We start from the raw sequence: 20624 nt of genomic DNA on the forward strand, positions 1-20624 counted from the left end.
GAAGAAAGAGCCAGTGCTGGGGGCCCTGCGGGGCTTCGAGAGGACATCAGCGAAGTATAAAGGATTTCATCGACTAGAGTTGACGGTGATGACAGTGTTATTAACGACAAATCCGATAAATGCCCAGCCCCCAGTAAATGTAAATGATTATATAAGAAACTATGAGGACACAGATATTCATTCCGCGTGACGTCCCCCCCTCCCTGTTGCCCCTCTGTGAGGAGCTGTCTCCTCATGGAGACTGTGCCATTTTTATTTTTCTCTGAAAGTTTGAGAAGACGATCCAATCGCAGAGGTATTGGAGACAGAGACGGGCTGCAAGAGTGACGGATCCACAAATGAGGCAGCTCCGAATCCTCACGTGGCCACGCTGCCCTGCTCTGTCCTGCGCGTGAACAGGACTTCTCTTTGTACTTGCAACAGAAACCAGGCGTGTTTTCCAAAGATTTGACAGATGACTCCGTTCATTTCCTGTGAGCAGTATTACTTTGTGTGTCTCCCTGAAAAATGTACATTTCAGTTCAAATTCCAATTCATCCAAACTGATAAACGTGTTAATATATTATATATAGTTGAATTTTTTTATGAGTATGAGCCTGTATCAAGAGTTGTGCTATTTATTATGTTGGTTTGCTTTTTTGTGAAAAGTGAGTTGGTTCAGGCATGGTGAAAGTAAAAGTTGTATCAAAAGAGTTTAAGATGAGAATATCAGTTTAGCCCCGCCCACATTTTGGGATGCATTAGAAATTTGAATATTCCAACTGTAAAAGCTCAACCGATATTTGAGCTACATTTTGATATTGTGATTACAAGATCTCGTTTCAGCATATTTCGGTGTTACTCATTTGTAAGAACCAGCTCCTGAGAGAGTCAGTGTAACATCACAAACTAACTTAGACAGCTATTACAAATAGATGTAAAATCAAGTTGACGTCTTAGTCCAATATTGGATGTATATTTCAGAAGGTATTAAAACATCATGTTGTGCTTAAGTCTACCTTTGGCCATTTGGTAGACTCTGGGTATTGTCTATGTAAAAACAAAACTTAAAAACAACATGATATTTATGTCATCTGTATCTAAATCCAAATGGTTGTAATTATAAGCCTACATTCATGCTAATATGAATGTCTCAGTAACACTGGTGTCCATCTAGAAGCCTGCTGGGATTGAATGCTATGCTGATCATATTTTACACTTATACAATATTGACTTTTAAGGATTTAGCATCAGCCAGTTTATACAAACAAGTGAGTGATCAATAATTTGATTGGACTCCAGACAGCGGGAGTCCATCTATCAGATAAAATCAACTCCTCTAACTTCCTCTAGTGTGTGTGAGAAAGTGTCCAAGCCCATGTTTACATGATGTTGCTCTGCGCTCCCAGACGCGGGGAGCCGAAGCACATACGGTGCAGCATATGGCTCCTCTGCTACAATTAGGATTGACTGCAGCCCCTCATCGAATACAGCTTCGAAGTCAAACGTCCCCAGAAACTGAACCCCTCTTCCACTCAACTGCCTACCATAGCGATTTTCGTGGAGGATTTTCCAGAGAGAAAGCAATAATTTGGCTTTTTTTTGGTTAGCCCATTCGCTGAGAGAAAATAGGATGGAAAACAACAATTTACCTGCCCACTCTTCTCTCTGTTAGCAAACAAATTAACTGCCGCTCAAGGGCCCACGCATGCACACGGCTCAGCAAGGTCACTACTTGTGTGAATGCAACCCAAGTGGGCAATTCAAAGTATAGGGACATTTATCTGTCAGACTCAAAATGCTGAGCATCCCCCCACCCCCCGTGACATTTCAAACCCCACACCTCTACAGACAATTCCTGACAGATGCCAAAAAGAAATTGTCCCGAATCATCTCAAAGCAAATCCTCACTGCTGCTCGGAAAACACGCATTAGCTGATTCCAGCTGAGCCGCATTGATGATGGGAGTTGGACCCCCCGCCGCCGTGCGCTTATTGCTTTATTTGAAACTTATATTTCACACATGAAATCACACATGGCAGCTGAATTGGAAGTTAGAAGGGGTTCAAGGGAAGATGCTGGAAACTGTTATTTGTGTTTGGTTAAATGCACTAAACCCAAGGTTTATCAGTATATCAATACATGCACAAACCGGCTTGACATATTTCAAATTGGCAGATTTTCTGATGTCAGTGTGATAGCTGCCTGGACTTACTCTCCTAGATCAAAATGTAGGCATATTCAAACAAAACAACAAACACAAAACACCTTAAATTCTCACTATCTGAGAAAAAAACAGTATAATTATATCTTTAATGTGTTAAAGTAAACAAACTTTCATATATTTGGTTATTAGAATTTCCCTGGAAACATCGCCTGGCCATTCTGTCGGGCTGTCTTGTAGCCTTGGCAGCGCAGAATCTCCTTTCAAACATGAACATCCCCCCTCTGACCTCAGAACATTACGGAGATGACCCGCGTGCCTTGTATTAGCAGCGACCGGCGGGTGCCAGTATTGATTTTTCAAAACCGCATCCTCCTCAGAAGCACTGAGTGTCTGCAGTTGTCTCTGAAGTGCAGAATATCTCATAACACTTGGGCGAAACAGCCGTGGCTCCCTGTCCACCTCCTGCAGCCTGGGGTCGGGGTCAGGGCCGGGGTCGAGGCCGGGGTCGAGCTCCTCTTCTCCATAACTTCAGCTCCATGAATGGCTCCCACTTTAAGAGTGAGTGGGACAGTTAATTGTCCAGCTGACACAGCATGAACACAGGGGACTAATATTGAAAAGTAGGCTTTTTAGAGGTTGATGAAAAGTCTAACTATTGTCTGCCTGTGTGTGTGTGTGTGTGTGTGTGTGTGTGTGTGTGTGTGTGTGTGTGTGTGTGTGTGTGTGTGTGTGTGTGTGTGTATGTGTGTGTGTGTGTGTGTGTGTGTGCATGCATGTATGTGCACGCACACTCTAGGCAAGTGAAATGTGGCCATATTTTTAGTCTCTTGCCTGTTGCTTAGCGACCATCTATCCGTAAGCTGGTGTCTTCTTGACTGTTGCTGGCGTGTGAGAAATTGCAAGTGTGTATGTTTGAGCATGTGTGTGTGTGTGTGTGTGTGTGCATGCGTGTATGTTTCTGTCTCCTGACGTTTCTCACTTTGTTCTCTCACTCATCTCATCCCAGTGAATGGAACAATATTGTCCCTCATTCATTTTTTTTTCATCTCTCAGTGATTGAATTCCTGACACGATCCATCTCATAATGTCCAACACGTGCAATTTCATTGCCCGGCGTTCTCTGTGCCGCTTCTTGATCGCATGCTCATCTATTGTATTCCATCCTGTCCGTGTGTGTGCGTTCGCTCTGTCACTGTCACAGTGCCTCACAGTGACTCGACAGCGTCAGTGTCTCGGTCATGTGATCACTTCGATAGCCTCGAAGCCACTTCTCACCAGGACGACGTGACGAGGCCAACACTTTGGACTCTTTATTTCCCAATTCAATGTAAACACCAGCAGAACGTTTGGCTCAACCGGAGACCCGAGCACTCGAAGATTTAGGAAATCCTTCGATAAGAAGAGGCATTTTCAAACAATATATCAGTTGCGTAAATTACAGATTCCGAGGAAAGCCATTATCAGCTCTGTATCCGGAGCTCGATGTCTCCCCATTGAAAGATTCTCCCCAGTGCCTCAGTATCTCCGTCACATCCCAGCATCCCACTGATCTCCATCCATCTATCATCCTGGACTCGGTCGAGGAGGGAGTCCCGCCCATATTCCTTTTGCCTGTCAGACTTTTCTCTGGTACCACGAGATGCAGCCCGGACAAGTGACGGCAGATAAGGCAAATGATTATAACATCTTTACATCTGGTGTATATATTTCTCCAGGAGGAAATCCAATTTAGTTATAATGGATGGGGTGTATTACCATCTCTCTTGAAATGTCTTTTAAGTGCTCTCGTCGTTCACTGGATTTCCGTGTAAACAGGAGTTTAGATAGATAAAGCTTTGGCTCTCAGGTTTTTAATTGGGTTTAGTTTTATGTTGGATTTAATGAGTGTCCTCACTAAGATGGCTGTGCATGTGTATGTGCGTGCATGTGTGAAGGTGATTAATATCCAGAGAGCCCGATTATCCCAGTTTTTTCCAGGTGTGTGTGTGTCTGTCTGTCAAATGTGATTAGATTTATAATAGATATGACGATTGATAGAGCCAGAGTAGATGGCGGCCCTTTGCTTGATGTGTCTGTGCAAGTGCATATATATATTTTGTGTGTGTGTGTGTGTGTGTGTGTGTGTGTGTGTGTGTGTGTGTGTGTCTGTGTGTGTGCTTATGTCAGACAATTTTATCATCACTCTGGGTGCAGTGGCTTCATGCATACACACACTCACACAAACACAAGTTAATTTGTACTACAAGCTGAAGGATCAATAGGGAAGTCAGTCAAGTCAGTCAACATATCTATGCCCTCTGTTATGCGCGCGCACACGCACACACACACACACACACACACACAAACACATACATTTAATCGTTAGTCACACCCGGCAGCATTGACTTGATGGATGAGTGAAACTTATGATAATTATTCGGGAAATTCCAACAAAGGGGTGGAAGATAAAAACAGGTACTTACTTCCTGTTTACAGTTTTGGTGGTGTTTACACACACTTAAGTGGCTGAAATCAAAGGTTTTCATGCAGTAGTTGAAGAATTTGTGATGGGAAATGTCACGATCCTTTGACCTTCCTTATTGTGTGTTTCCAGGACTTGATATATTGAAAACCAACGGAAGAGACGAATGTACTGCTGGAAACCTCGAGTATTCAGTCTAAGAAGATGTACAAAAGATAATTTTAAAAACAAATGATGATATATTAAACAAAATATAGATATTATTTCACAGTATGAACTGAAATTATATTGATATATTTTCTTTAACTGGTAATTAACTTTGATTACTCTGAAAAGGTGTGTAAAAATGGAGATTTACATTTGGGCCATTGGTTGCAGTTATCTCTTGCATCAGTTTTGCACGGCAGGTAGCCATGATAATATCATTGGAGACTGTTGTTATGGAGAAATTGAGGCTTGAAATAGAATCAGACAATGTTTTGGGGAATTTTCAATTGAAATTATTCTTTTATTTTATTCTTTTCTTTTTTATTTTCCATTACGCGACGCTTTCACTCATGAACACGGCCGTTCATATTTTGACTAATTCAAGTTATTTAACTCCTTTGTTAGTTTTTTTTTCTCTAATTTTATTATTCAAAATCCTTTCGGCCATTTCCATGTCAAGCCTCTTTGGAGCATATTTTAAATGTGTATATCTATTCTTTTTCTCTTATATATTTAAACTTGAACACCTCACCGTCTGTGCAGACGGAGACAAATAGCAACATGCTCAGATGAAAGGGTTGCATTATTATACAGTTACGTGGAAAGTGTCTTGTGTCGAAAATATCGGGATTATATTAAAGTCAGTTTTTTAAATGATGATAAATAAATTCATTAAAATATCATTTTTAGGTTTTACAGCATTTTTCATTAGGAAGCTGTGTGTGTATATACGTACGTGTATGTGTACGTGTGTGTGTGTGTGTTAGAGAGAGAGGCAGGGAGAAAGAGAGGCTGTGTGACCAGGTGTCTGGAGTGACTGTCTTAATATCATTTCTCTCTCATCCCCTCTCCATGGTTTACCACTCAAATATATATTTATATATTTATTGATTGAATCTCGTCATTTCCTGGATGCATCACGTAGCGCTATTTATGAGGTCACAAAGTGCTTTTGATATAAATATGTGGTACTTCGTTGTTTGGTTTTTTTTTTCGTTGTTAGTGTCATATAACTTTTTTGTATCCCCCCTCCACTCAGTGGTTAGATAAACAAATTAGCATCTTAACAACTTACAGCTGTCTCTTCTGTCTGTTTGAATATATGTGTGTGTGTGTGTGTGTGTGTGTGTGTATGTGTGTGTGTGTGTGTGTGTGTGTGTGTGTGTGTGTGTGCATACATGGCTTCCTGCGCATCGTTCCCTCCATGACTGTTGATGCATGAATTAGCCACTTTGAATAGAGTGTCGATGTTAGAAATGTCGTAGTTAAAAAAAAAAAAAAAGAAAGGTATTTTTCGAAGCTAAAAATGAAATATAATGAAAAATGATTTCATTGTTTACAAAGACCAAACTTTGTTTTTGTTTTTCTCAAAGATGTAATAAAACTTGACCTGCAAAAAAATTAGAGGGGAATGGCATCTTTTCTGGGAAGGGAGGGAATAACACAGGAAGTAGTGTGCAGTGGAGGACATGCTAAATCCTGATTTATATTTGTATTGTATTTATTTTTTATAATACATTCACTGGTACATTGAGAAGCAATCAAAGAAAAAGGGAGAAATGGTGTTTGCGACACAATGAAAAGTAATGTGAGAAGACAAAAACTGCTCAAGTCCAATCGCCGAGCTGTTCACTAAACATTTTTTATAAAATGAATGTCATCTCGTCTACAAGCCTGAAAAAGCTTCAGTTAATCATAACAATGATGTTTCTGCATCCTTTTCACCCGTTTAATGTTTGACAGGAACACAAACAATGCAGCACTTTCTCAGAGGTCAGAGTTTTTTGGAATTCATTTCTATTCAATTCATCTTCTCTGAAGGAGTCGCTCAAACTTAACTAAGTCTGGCAAATATGACATTTGCAAGAGATTTTCTTCAAACAGCTTCTGAGATTGAAGTGATGAAAAATAATGACATCAAGACAAATATTGAGATAATTCCAGCTAAAAATCAGCCAGAGTTAAAAGGGGAATTTCATCTCGAATTAGAAAATTTAACATGAGTATTATACAACTACATATTAAAAGAAACGTGCTTAGCTGACATAAAAATGACCATATGTGAAACTTGCATTAAAGTGTCTTTTTCCTCAAAAATGCAGCAAAAGCAGTTATGAGATTTTTTAGGGTCCCATGCTTTATAAATAACAAAGAAAGACATTTCACATGCTAATTAGCTGCTGATGGGCCTTAGGATAAACAAACAGCTTTAAATTGTCAATAACAAAGTAACAGTTTCTGGTCACATTGCAGTGTCTTTCAGATGTCACACAGTTAGTGTGTGTGTCTGTGTGTGTGTGTGTGTGTGTGTGTGTATAGCCAAATACATTGAAACGAGATAAACAGACTGACATAAACATCAGCAACTTCTATCAACGCTCTATAAAAGGAATGTTATGCTCAAACATGCTCGCGCGGTTTGTCGAAGCCAGATGGAGAGTTTCCCATGTTTATAACCTGCGATGGTTGTAAGCAGTTTGTAAGAAACCAAAAAAGGCCTAATTTTTGAATTAGTCTGCTCTGTAACTCAGCTGGCAACACGAGATGGAACAGGATTGTATTTATAGCATTAGCCAGAGGGAACGACTTGTCGGACGATAAACACACACACAAAAAGACACAAACTGAGTCACACACACCTGGATCGGCACAACTGGCGTACTGCTGGCACACAAACAGCTAAACTGCCTGGAGCCACGACAGGAGATGACTGACGTTGACCTGCTCCGGTCCAGGTGGTTGTTCCACCACACTTTTACCTTTTGGTGATAAAACTAATCAAGGGAGAGAACAAAAAAGCAACTCTCACTTCAAAGTTTCTAATTTGCAGGTTTTAATGCTTTAATTACCTCTTTTTTTTTTGCTTTTTTTGTGTTATTTCTTCTTCGAGTTCCCGAACAAGAGAGTGGCAGCTGTTATTCCCACAGCAAGCCCACGGCGAGACACACATCCATCGTCCGCTGGAGGAGAACGAGACAAAGAGACGAGAAGTAAACACAGGAGTCCTTCGGGAGGGACGAAGGCAATGCCAGAGAGGCAGACAGGGAAGAAAGTGAGTGTGAGGAAGAATAAAAGGAAGAAAGGTGGGTAGTGTGAGCGGAATTTCAGACGCTGAAGGGGAAACGGTGGACAAATTGAAGCGTAAAACAGAAGAGCTGGAGTCGACAGATCCATCCTTTGGGGAGAGGAAGGCAGGAAGTGACACGCTACATTGGTTGTCGCTCATCTCTCGAGTCTGAATGTTTGCCTCCACGCATAAACTGATTCTGACACTTCTTAGTTAATTGGCTTTGCAGTTTGGTTTCTATTTCTATTGTAATGACTGGGCGACAGCGTTTCAGCAGCATCCCGATATGAATGAATGAACGAGCAGAACTGCACAGAGCCAAAAATAATCCTCATCCAGAAGCACGAGCAGTGGCCGGTCCACACACCAGTGACCACCTTGTTGCCATGTACACACATTTTCTTCCCTTAGTCCAAAAACATGATTTCCCAGTTGTAAGAATGACAGCATGAAGGGTTGTATGTCTCTATTTGTCATATAAATGAGAGGGTGAAATGTTGTGTGTCTGTCGATCCTCTTCAGTTTTCCGCTGACCGTCAAAGGAATTCAAATTCATTCATGGCAGGTAAACAACATGAGTAGAACTGCATGGAATCTCCTCACTGAAGCAGTTAAAGCAACTGTGTTTAGTTCACAGCAAAAACATCATGATAATTTATCCAAAAATATTTACATATTTTTTTGTAATTTCAAAGCAATGACCTGCTTGATCTTAGTAAGTCTGTTGACTCCCTGAAGCACTGATACATGGAAACAGTCATTTTGAGGGCCGTCACTGAAGTTATCGAGGCAGTTGTTTGTGTCCTCGGGGGCGAGGGTGCAGTACTCAGCAAGGCAGCTCCCCTCCACAAAATCAGCAGTAGAATAAACAGCCAAAGCTGTGAGGACTTTACACCAGTAAACTGAAACGAACGTTCCATCCATCAACAGTTGAGGAGTTTCCATGAACCCTTCAAATCTTTACTGGAGGAATTTGCATCCGCCTGGAACAGACACCTGGTTCGTCTGAATGATAATATTATGAAAGATGAAAATGCTGAAATCTTGTTTTCCAGAAAAAAAAAAGGGCAAAAATAACATTGAAATTAAAAGAAACATCAAATATGAAAAAGGAACGTGGAGAAACTTTTGTTTGGTTTAGTGGGCTATGTCAGAATAAAAAATGGCAACATCGGCTGGAACTGAGGATGAAAAAGGCAAGAGGATAAGACGTGAGAAACAGACGGAGATAGGGGGAGAGGTATAACGAAACAGATGCAGTCAAAGGAAGTGAGAAGACTTGTAGGCCGGACTGGGGACGGGAAGTCTGTGCAAAATAAAGACAGATATTTAAATGAGTGTGAGAAAGAAGGAGGAGCTGAGAGTCTTTCTGCCAGTACTCGGAGAAGTCGCATCCATGACATCTGGAAATGGATTCCCCTGACAACAAATCACTTGCAGGGATGATTTGAAGCGGCAGTGGTGATATTCAGCGTGCATTACCGACTCAGTGTAAAATGCACGTAATCCCTCAAACCAATTGCCTCCCCCGGGACTCTGGTGCCGCTGATTACCGAGGATTTGCTGCAGGTAATCAGTGATCTGTGATGGATTATGGTTTCAGACAAACATCACCCAACACCAGCCAGGACGACGAGAAGCGGGGGGGAACGAAGCCAGAGGACGGAAAGTCCACGAGGGGTTTATTAACACAAACACAGCAGCGCATTAACACTTTAAGCGATGACGGTTTATTACGTGTGACATGTATTCGCATTGTAGTTTTATCCCATCACAGTTATATATGAACCCGTGAAATTCATCTCATCATCACCAAGCAAGCAGAAGACAAACAGGAAGGTTATTTTCTCCCTGCGACTGTAAAAAATATATCAAGGATACTGGTTTTCTGATCTCTTGCATCGAAATGGATATCTTCGTCCAATGACTGAATGTTTATGGCCAGTTTCCTGGATTCCAAGTGGTTGTAACTTTTGGCGCAGGCAAACAGATACGAATCAGTAAAAACAGGGCAACTGTGGCTTCAGAAACAGAATAACTGTCCCTTCTGAATTTCTCCAAGGTGGACATCTGCTCACGATTCGAAGGAGTCTCTTGCTTATTAAAGCTTCCGTTACATTTGAAGAATAACCCTGGGCGTCCTCACCATTACGGACCCCATCCACCGAACCACTGTGCCACTGCCTTGCCCGGAACTGAAAATATTTCAGGAGTATTATTTTTTTTTCATGCGATCTTTCAGATATTCCTTCGCTTCTTTGTGAGTTGACCTGATTGCCAAAATCTGTCTTTTTAAGTTCTCAGTGGCATTAACTGGAGTCCAGAACTGCAAACGGGTCATTTCCCAAACCAAAAATACATTTTGTTCCAGTAATCCTTACATCCAGGAGCATCTGCACCAGACTACACAAGAGATGTTATCAGTTTAATAATGCCCGAGTTGTTTTGTATTCTCCCAGCTTTTTTTCCTAGGGAACGAATGAAAAAATGATAATAAGATCATCATAACTTCCTCATGCTTCACAAACTCTGCAAGTTTCATTAGAATCAGGCAAGCCATGGCTTTATCATAGAAAAGGCACACGTTAAAGTCTGGACACCTCCTGCTTTACCGCTCTTCAGTTAAATCATCCACAGACTAGATCATTTCCATAATTGTCTGAACATGATGTTCAATTTTCGATGGGACGATTTAATTTGAATCGAAATTTGATTACCTTAAGATAACCTCCAGCGAACCTTGGGGAGTGAGGGGATGGCATTAACCTCATGTTGAGAAAGAAAACTTGATGGATTCATGACCGTGGCTGATATTTCCAAATAATGATCATACTGAGATTCCCGCAGAGAGGCCTTTAAGAAAATCAAGCAAAGTTCTGGGACAAATATTTTGATGTGATCTTTTTAGAAGATATTTATTATCAAAATGAGCTACTTTGGTAGTAAATCAATCTGCATTCACTGAACAAACTGATCCTCATTAGACACAGTTAAAAGTCCCTGCTCATTTCCACATAACAACTGAATTAAATACAGTGGAGACAACGCCGTGCCTCGAAGCCGTCTCTCATGTTCGCTAAACTTTAAATCCGCCACAGCGTGAAAAGTGATGAAACAGACACTTTTCTTTGCACATGAAAAAGGCAAACGCGGGGACGAAAATGTTTCATCAGTGCAAAGGGAAAGGAGCGAGAGCCAATGACGGCACGGAAACGCAGCCATCGCAAAGACATGGCTGGGTTCTCGCTCCAATGAGAGGACTTTAAAATGTATTACTCAACATTCATTCATTTATCGTAAAGAACAATGAAATGTTACATCTGAAACTTTGTACAATATTTCCTTCATGTATCACACGCAGCAGCTGTCTGGATACAGAGCAGTCTGAGATACATGTCTGCATCGTTGTCAGTGGATGAAAAGTCAGATCGTGGCTGCTACTTTGAATTAATTTAACTCGTCCTAGCGTACAAGACTGTCTCATTACCGGGTGGAAGTGTTGGGAGGGAAGCGGAGGAGCATGGCAGGGAGAGGAGGGGACGCCATGTCAGCCGGAGGCCTCGGGACGGGCCCCGGGGACAAGTCATACCACATGTCTATTAAGAGTAAAGTCAAGGAGTGTTTAGAGTGTGTGAACACGGTGTCAAACTGTAGGCTGCTGTTTGTGTCGGCATACGAGACTGTGTGTGCGTGTGTGTTTGTATTTGTGTGTACAATGTTAACAGGACAGAAGAAACAGAGGTCAGAGCTTTCACAGTTGACAAGTAACAGCTAGAGGCTTCATTCTGGTGGAAGGAGTAGCCCCCAGGGTTAGCATGCTGCCATCCCTCTTCTCTGTACGCCAAAGAAACACAAGGCAAAGCATGTCAGTGGAATGGAACAGTCAAGGTCATAAAGAATATTAATCAAGTTCCTGATATCCATTTATTATTTTTTTATTGTACAGATGCACAAGATGTAGAGATTGTACATCAGGCAAATGGAAGAATCTGTTATCGAGTGCACATAGCAATGTTTTAATCCTAGTATCCTCATTGATTCATGTATGTATGTGAGTCAGTCAAATGGGAACCCATGCCTTGAGGACAATGAAAAAAAAAACAAAAAAGTACAGATTTTGGGGAGCTCTACAAAAAACATGGCAAAAAAGCTCTCGCCAATGAGCTCGCAATTTCATCATATACAGTTTTGGCTGGGCGTTGAGTTAAAGTACACGTCAGTCATCTGAAAAGTAGTTTCAATTGACCACGGGGTCGCAACCCATTTATTACATTACAGGGATGAGACAGAACCATGTGTAAATAAAGCTTTACTGATTACTTTGAAAGACGCTCCATGCCAAAGCAAACTTCACCATTTTCTCCACATTACTGCTGTTAAACCTCTTTGTTCTCGTTTTACAATTACATTGCGAGCCGAGCTGGATTTGTATTGTGAAAAACATCAATCCTGGAATTAGGATGTTTAAAGGGCTGTTCAAAGATCTCCCTTCTCCAGCAGGAGGCCGAGATTCAGCAATGAGAAAAAGAATTATTCATAGTCTGAGCTCATGTTTTATTCACCTCTCCATTAGAGTGACGAGACCTTCGGCCTTCTGCTCGTCCCTTAAATGGACAGTTTGTGGTACATTAATTGAAGTTGAAATGAGCTAACAGAAAACGCAAATCAGAAAATGGGGCTAAAATACATTTTTAGCAAGACTATCCCAAGCTAAAAGAAGTGATATGAAACAGTGGTGTTCCCTTCTAAAGTTTCACATGCAGACTTGTAGCAACATAATAAAACATGCAATGCTGTGGTTTTAATTCTGATATAGATAAATCTCTGTGATAATTATAAGGTACAACTATTTTGCACCTCTTATCTTTAAAAGAGACAATCATGGCACATTAATGTAAAGGTCTTTTTATTATCAAACTGAAGAATCTAGCAGGTAAGTTGTCCGAGGAACTAAAAAGGCCAAATTCTAAATTCTTGGTCTTTTGTAAATACAGCACTTCCCTTGCAAACCCGGGTTGTCTTCCTTTTCGTCATGACTGTATTTTGCGTTAATAGTGCCACTGGTATCAATGAAGAGATTTTTTTTTCACGCAGTAAATATGCAGGAAATGGCTGAAAATTTGATCAAAAAGCCACCACTGTGCTGTGATTTGATCAGAAAACAAAGGTGAAATATAAACAGAACAGAATGCTGTTTAGTAGCTGCACGGAGCAGTAGTTTTATCCATGTGTCCTGTGCATAACTATTAATCTAATTGGTGTGATCAATAAAAACCTACTTCTGAATGATTTAGTTTGAGTTAAGCAAAGATCATGTCATTACTGTAATGTGTTGATAAAGTAACAGATGTGCAGAAAAAAAAAACCTTCCTCACATTATATAGTGATCTAGCGAGCGTGCTCAGTGAGTCTCGTCAACTGGCCGTGAAAAATAAACAAGTCATTTTAAGTGAAATATAAGACGGGGGAAATACTAATCCTTTAAAGACAAACGCCAGAAGGTCCCTAATCTAGCCAACAAGCAGATACTGCAGGCAGTGAGCAGGACAGAAGGCCAGCAGTCTCCTTGGTCCACAGTGCTGCATTACCAAAGGTCAGTTTGTTGATGGAGGAAGGTGTTGATTGTTGATTGGTTGTCTGTATCAAGGGGTCAAGCTATTTCCTGGATGTTCAAACCAATATATAACTGGGATATTTAACCACTGACAAATGGTTGAATTCAACCCTGTTACTTTGTACAGGGAAACTCTACGTGTCCAAACCTCATTTTTGTCAGAACATCTGCTTTCTTCCAACAATAAAAACTTAAATAACCACAAACGTTGTTTCAAATCCATTTAAATATAGTTTACAAAGAGTGTGAGACTGGGAATAATCAGACAGACAGGCAGCCAGTGCTTACTGAAGGAGGAAGGTAAGAGAGGGCGAGGTAATTACCATTGTGCCTCATTCAAAAAACGTTTTGTAGTAAAAAATCTTAAAAAACAAAGAAAAAAATGAATTCTTCCCTCATAAAGTTCTCCTTGCCTTCTCCTATCGTCCGCCTCCGTCCAGCACTTGTGGTCAGTAGTCAAATTCATGTAAAACTAACACATACAGTATACACAGAGTGCCATCACTTTACCCTCAAGGGGGACACCACAGACAGAAAGCCACAAAATTGTTGGTTCGACATTAAGAGAAAAAAAGAGGCTCCAATAATCACAGATAGAAGGGAAAAACAAAACAGTTTAAATAAATACAGGCTTTGATTTAAAAAACACAGATTCAGTTAAAGTACCATCATGTATATGCGCCGCAATCCAACATTCAGTTTAGTTAGTACGGCGTAGAAAGGCTACATTCAACCTCCAGTATTATTTCTAAAAACTGACGACGTTGGGATCTACGCAGCGGCCACTGATGGCAGCGGGAGGTTTCACTTTTAAATCTACTGGGATTTTGCAGCAATGGCGATGTTTCCATGGCAGTGGCGGTGACTCCCGAAGCTCTAGTGTGACTTTTTGCAGCCCTCTGACCGACAGCCAAGACCGATATGAGAACGCGTCGGCTTCGCGGTGCAGCTTTGAATCACCATCTGACCACTGCCTCGGACATTGGCTTTGCTTCTTAAACGCATGATAGCCTTGCCCCAGCTGCCACATTGGCAAATTAACTGCACTAACAAACAAGTGCATGCCCACATGCACACACAGACAGACAAGCAGTAGTGACTCCAACAGTCTCCAAAAGCAGATGTCTCGTAAAGAGATTACCTTCTCATGAAGCGCGCGCACACACACACTTGTTCAATCTTGGATTTTTGTAAAATTATTTCGTTTTCCTCCCCCTATGTTGTGTGTGTGTGTGTGTGTGTGCGGGGAGTGGGGTTGGTAGATGGGATGGAATGAGGATTTTTAAGAATTCTGACCTCTGATCCAATAATCTGCGGATTTGCTCGAGCCGAATCAGTAGAAAACACAAAGTCAAGCGGATGTTTGTGACTCAGAAAAAGACGTCTGCCTGCACATTCATTTGGGGAGTGAGTGTTATATCACTCACTCATACACACGCGCACACACACGCACACACAGATGGACGTCTATCGAGGCACCTCACGCACAACCTTGCCTGAATTATGATTTGAGGTTAAACACCAGATCCTTCATCTCCACTGCCAAGGACTGGACAGAGCAAAGCATCGATTTAAAAATAACTGTTTAGGCTGCAGCACCTCCTGTTGATCAGCTGCTGCTAATACAACTGAGACTCTATATTTCTAAAATCTAAAAAACCTCTCTCTTTTTCTTTTAACCCGGCCCGATATGTCCCTACACTTTCCTCTAGATAATAATGGATGCGGTGTGTTTATTTTGCAAACTGTGATTTTTAAACAGACCCTGTAGGTCGTAGTCATGTTCGGTGACGGTCTAAGCTACGGGCGTAATATCCAAAGCGTGTGCAGGATTATTTTTCCTTCTCTCTGCAGTGAGTGACGCTCCGGGGAAGGACATTCAAGCACAAATGAACATGAAGCTTTAGCGATAACTGAAATAAAACCCAAGCCAAGCTTACTGACCAACAGTGAAAAGGACGTTTAGCTGAACAAGGTGACGCGTAATAAGACAGATGAAAATCTAAAAAAATAAAACGTATAAAATGAGTTTGGTTGCGAAGCTTCTGAAATTTTCAGCTTAAGACGTATCATCTGACAAAAGCAGCTAAATAAAAAAAAAAACATTGCTTTCTCAACCAGGACAAAAAGTCTGTAATAAAAAAAGGAATAAAATTAGTAAATAGTCTGTATCATTACTATCCCACATTGTAATCACTATAGATCCCAATTAAATGTTTTTCTTTCCTTTTTACAAGTTAAAGTTCTAACTGAACGACATCTCGGGCTCAGAGAGGACCGGCGTCGTGGACGAGGAAGTTGAATCGGCCAATGAGGCGGTGCTATTGTCCAGACTCCTGCTCCAGATGCAACGATTGGGCGTAGAAGGGTAGGAGGGCGTGGAGCAGTTGGAGGGTGGACCCGAGCCAGAGCTGGGGCTGCTGTGATTGGACAGGGGTGAGAACAGGGAGTTCTTCTTGAGACCTTTGTTTTGGAGCTCTGTCTGCAGGTGCTGGCAGATTTCCTCCGGGAGGCCCCGGTACTCCTCCTGCAGCTGCTGCTCCAGCTGATCCTGGAGCTGGAGAAGGAACATTGTTGAAGATGTTTAAAAATAACCTAGAGGGTTAGTCAGGGCTTCAGTTAGTGGTCTTTTTATTGACCGTGAAGGAAATGTTGACATTTTCAACAATGACACAAGGACTTAGCTTGGTGTAGGCAAAACTGTCAGGGGCCAAAAACAGAGGGGGACTTAGCTTAGCAATGCCCAAAAAAAGAGGGAGACTTAGCTATGTGTAACAAAAAGAGAAGGACTTAGCCTGGCATAGACAGAAAAAGAAGACTTAGTGTTGCCAAAAAAGGCAGGAGACTTAGCTCAGCGTAGCCAAAAACAGAGAGGAACTTAGCTAAGTGTAGTCCAAAAAAAAAAGGGGACATAGCATAGCCTTAAAAAGACGGGGACTTAGCTAAGCCTAACATAGCCAAAAGAGATGAAAAAAGATGGAGAGGAAGTCTCGTATCAAATGAGTATCAAAAGGACAAAATTACTTTTTTCATTAATTTTACTTTCTACAAGTCATAAGATTTAGTGGCTGTTGAGGTCTGATCATCTAAATTTGCTTCAGTTGGAAGGAGGTCACAATGAGAAAAGACTCAAAAGGCTGGTCACTTTTTTAACATCATAAAAAAGGACCTCATTATAAAAGGAGAAAACGTTTAAAAAAAGGCTTTTTCCTTGGTAAAACAGATTTACAACAACAAGAGCGTACTAAGAACATTAGTAATTTCCTGGCCAGTGAGTGAAGAACTTTCTGCAACCATGAAGAGCTCACCACTGGAAATTCCTCATCTATGTGCTGCAGGACTTCCCGCTGCTTCAGCATCAACTTGTCCTGCCTCCTGGTCTGAGCCTCCTCCAGCTGAGGGAGAGAAAAGGACGGGAGAGGAAGGACAGAAGAAAGAAAAAAAAGGAGCAAAATTCAAGGCAAGAGTGGAGAGCAGAAGTGAAATTGCAGGATAGCAAGGTAGAGATGAGAAACTGTTTTAGAAAACAATGTATGAGTGAAATTGGTGTCTGGGTGTATGTGTGTGTGTGTGTGTGTGTTTACCCTGCGTATTAAGGCTACAGAATCTTGAATGTGTTTTCTGTTGATGTCATTCAGTTCCCTATCAAAAGAAAGGCAGACCAATAAAGAACCATACAGTAACAGGACTCATCTGATCAATATCTGAGAAATAATCAGGTCTTTATTACGTTTCTGCCTTCTCTTTGTCGCGACTCTTTGCTTCGCTGATGCTGTTCTGACGCTTCCTGTCGAGGATTTTCTGGAGTTCCTTCTTTTCCCTGTAGATGCAACAGACATTACAATATGAGAGAAATGTCAGCGCCGTTACAAGAAGAGGTGGCCTCCAGATGATACAATGTCATATTAAAGTCTCAGGTGAAATTTAATCGCAAACCAAATCAAATAAAAAAAAAAAACATTTGTAATAACCTATGGCTCCTTTACACAGACAAGAGAACGTGGTTACATATAATTTCACATCCTTGGGCTCTTCCTTATTCCCTTTATCTATGAGACTTCTCTGTTACGCAGAAGGATGAAGGAAGAGGAGTCAGTGTTGTGCTCTAAAGCCCATAGTTTGAGGTAAAATTTAAATAAAAAGAGTGCAGAAAAGTCTTGATGTGTTCAGTTTCCTCACAGTGATTTTACACAATTTGACATTTTCCTACTTATTATTCTCATAACCTCCTTCACTGTTATTCGGCATGTTTGTCTGAAACATTTACGCCAATCCGCCCTCTCGTGGAATATAACTTGAAGAGGATACTAATGTACAGCGATCACAGCGACTTCTGAGCCCAACCTCCTTCAGTCCAAACTGTTCTGCATGGCCGCACTTACTTCTCGCACATCTCCCTGACCTTCTTGAGCTGAGTTGCTTGGCATTCATGGGCTGTTTCCTTTAACTTCTGGAAGGCCTGTAAACGTAGCACAGTAGGTGACAACTTGTCAGGGGGACGCTGGGCAGACGTACCTGCAGCCAGGTTTCTCAGAGGTCACCAAATAGTACACTATTTGAATATTCAAGAATTCATGCCAGGAATACAGTGTGATAAATGTGTCACCTTGTTTATGTATGAGAGTCAGCTGTGTGTGTGTATGTGTGCGTGTGTGTTACCTCTCGCAACTGTATTTGTTGTTTCTCTCTCTCCTGTACATGTAGCTGCTGCCGGAGTTTCAGCAGTTCCTGCATTTGCCACTCTCTCAGCTGGACTGACTGTTTCTCAACCTCTTGATCCAACGCTGTCAGTTCTCGCCGTACTGGCTCCTGGGGATCACTGAGCGCGCGCGCACACACACACACACACACACACATACACACACATACACACACACACAAAGTAGTGAGCTACAACCCATTGTGCACATCTTTATGTAACAGGGCTTCCCATCATTTGCTTCTTCTTATCCTGACTTTGTTTGCCTCCTCCATCTGTTCACCCATTCATCTCTAGTGATGCATTAATGTGTTGACATTTGTAACCCCAACACCTGCCTCAGCTGGTCTGTCCATCCTAAACCCTGAAACAATGTTTAATAACAAAGTTTAATTTGGAATACTACAGGGTTACAAATGCTTTTGATAAAATGCTAATTTGAAGGCGAGATCAGGATACATCAGCCATATTAAGTATCTGTTGTAAATTCAATAAAATTGCCCTGTGTTTTGTAAATCTCTACCGGGTGCTGTGACACCACCAGATTTTCTTGAACAAGCTGCCTCTCCTGGGTTGTAAGTCTGGGTTTTATCATCAACTGTTGTCTCTGCTTGCATTCCTCAGGGATAAATGTCAGGCCCACTATTCATTTACAAATCACAGTTATAATGTTACTTGACGGGCTGTACCATTAATCCTGCATAATGGGGTGCTGGAGTCAATCCCTGCTGATATAAACTTAATGGCACAGTATTTGATACACATTGTGTTGATGGCAGCTCGAGCTACAGGTAACAGATGAGTGATAAGTGCTGAGAAATGAATATTAATGATCATTATTTCAAGCATTTACCTTGATTTCCAATACCTTGAGTGATTTTGTTTTTTGTCGGATTGAATTGATTTTGTCTTATTGATTGAATTGATTTTTGTCGTTTGTGCACATCATTCAAATTAACATCACTGGTTTCAAATGACAGAAGCATAACATTAGAACAAGAAGTGTTAGGTTTTAATAGGACTGTACATCCATCCATCCATCCATCCTTACTTTTTCTTGACACTACGTTTCAGGTGTTTCTCTATCTGACTACGCCTCCTCTGGGTGTCGGACTGAAGTTGACTGTTGCAACTCTTCTGTTCCTTGCTGAGATTCCACACCTGATACATAAATACAGAAAAAAAAAGTTTAAATAAAAAAGCCCCTACACACAAGGCATTCACTTTTGGAGATGCTCCAGACTTTTATGAAAAGGTCATGAAGTAAAAAGTTCTTATACCTTCTTAAGATGTTTCTTCCTAAGCTCTTTGAGATCTTTGCTGTGTTTCTTAGAAAGTTTTAAGTAGTTCTTCTGCTGCCTGAGCTCCTCAATGGACTGGACCTGGATCTCTGTAAGGCAGGTAGACATAAAGGACACAAAGCTGTAGTAATGTACTGCATGTGTGAAAGGGAAAAGGGAAGAGGAGTACATTCCGGCAGATTTCTGCCAGTCTAAATCTGTCCACGTACTTTAAGTTTAACACGTAGTCAAGTGACTCTCGGAGGGACACGCAAAAGATCGGTGTGGAAATGGGTACGCTGAGATGACCTTACCTGCCAGAACAGTAGCTATGAGGTCCTCCTTCTGACTTTGCGCTACACACATTGAAGGGCAGACAAAATAGCATGAGTGAAATGAATGAGCGGAAAGGTAGAAATCATCAGTCCAGAAAAAGCAATTTACATGACACACTTTCATGTATTGCATTTAACTAGAGCTTGATGGATAGTCTACAGAGCGCTTGACACATGAAACATATTGTCTCCTTCTTAAAATAATCAACAAAGTCATTTTTTAATTTTTTTTTTTTTTAAGAAAACAAAAAAGCTGGGCCATATATTGAATAAGGAGTTGATTTAAGAAAAAAAAAATCAAATAATGACTTAAGCAATTATTTTGTATTTTAAGAAGGTGAAGTTATTAGTAATGAAGTTATTGGTCATATTACAATTACCTTTTTTTTTTTTTTTTAAGGAATGGTATTAAAAGTGAAGATGACAAAAAAGGATAACGGGATGTGCCCCTCATTGGTGAGCATCTCTACCTGTAGGTAAGCTGAAAATCTCAGGAGATTCTTCCTGTGTGGAAGGGAGGGTGTTATCAAAGGGGCAGTGGCACGGCCATCCCGGGATGGTATCGCTCTCTCGCCTTGTCTCTCCCTCTTTGGGCTGGTTCGGGACACGCTGGACAGACCCATTTGAGAGGTTATCATTAAACAATGACAGATTTTGCTCTCTTGGAAGGGAATTTTGCGTCCGCGTCTCACCTCTCCATCTTCCTCTATGAGAACGGCCAGCTGCGTCTCTCTCTTGTCCAACTGGCTGACGTGTTTGATGGGATTGGTGAGAGCCTCTGCATACTCTGAGAAGAAATAAACACACACACATAC

General features: G+C 41.2%; 1 protein-coding gene across 1 annotated transcript in view; it reads right to left on the reverse strand.

The window, feature by feature from the left end:
• Window positions 1–15711: 15711 nt before the first annotated feature.
• The window catches only part of plcb3 (phospholipase C, beta 3 (phosphatidylinositol-specific)), a 52048-nt gene continuing 47135 nt past the window's right edge, over window positions 15712–20624 (reverse strand). Inside the window, exons 24-34 of the mRNA XM_086165201.1 lie at window positions 20502–20596; window positions 20280–20418; window positions 19789–19830; window positions 19475–19584; window positions 19246–19355; window positions 18155–18314; window positions 17878–17954; window positions 17226–17315; window positions 17080–17137; window positions 16804–16890; window positions 15712–16052 (exon numbers count right to left, since the gene is read on the reverse strand). Of these exons, the coding sequence (XP_086021327.1) occupies window positions 15741–16052; window positions 16804–16890; window positions 17080–17137; window positions 17226–17315; window positions 17878–17954; window positions 18155–18314; window positions 19246–19355; window positions 19475–19584; window positions 19789–19830; window positions 20280–20418; window positions 20502–20596 (1280 nt within the window). The 3' untranslated portion in view covers window positions 15712–15740. The remainder of the gene's footprint in view (window positions 16053–16803; window positions 16891–17079; window positions 17138–17225; window positions 17316–17877; window positions 17955–18154; window positions 18315–19245; window positions 19356–19474; window positions 19585–19788; window positions 19831–20279; window positions 20419–20501; window positions 20597–20624) is intronic.

Source organism: Fistularia commersonii, chromosome 19, assembly GCF_037954325.1.
Source record: "Fistularia commersonii isolate RoL2024-O1a breed Wild chromosome 19, RoL_Fcom_v1.0, whole genome shotgun sequence".
Taxonomy (NCBI): Eukaryota; Metazoa; Chordata; class Actinopteri; order Syngnathiformes; family Fistulariidae; genus Fistularia; species Fistularia commersonii.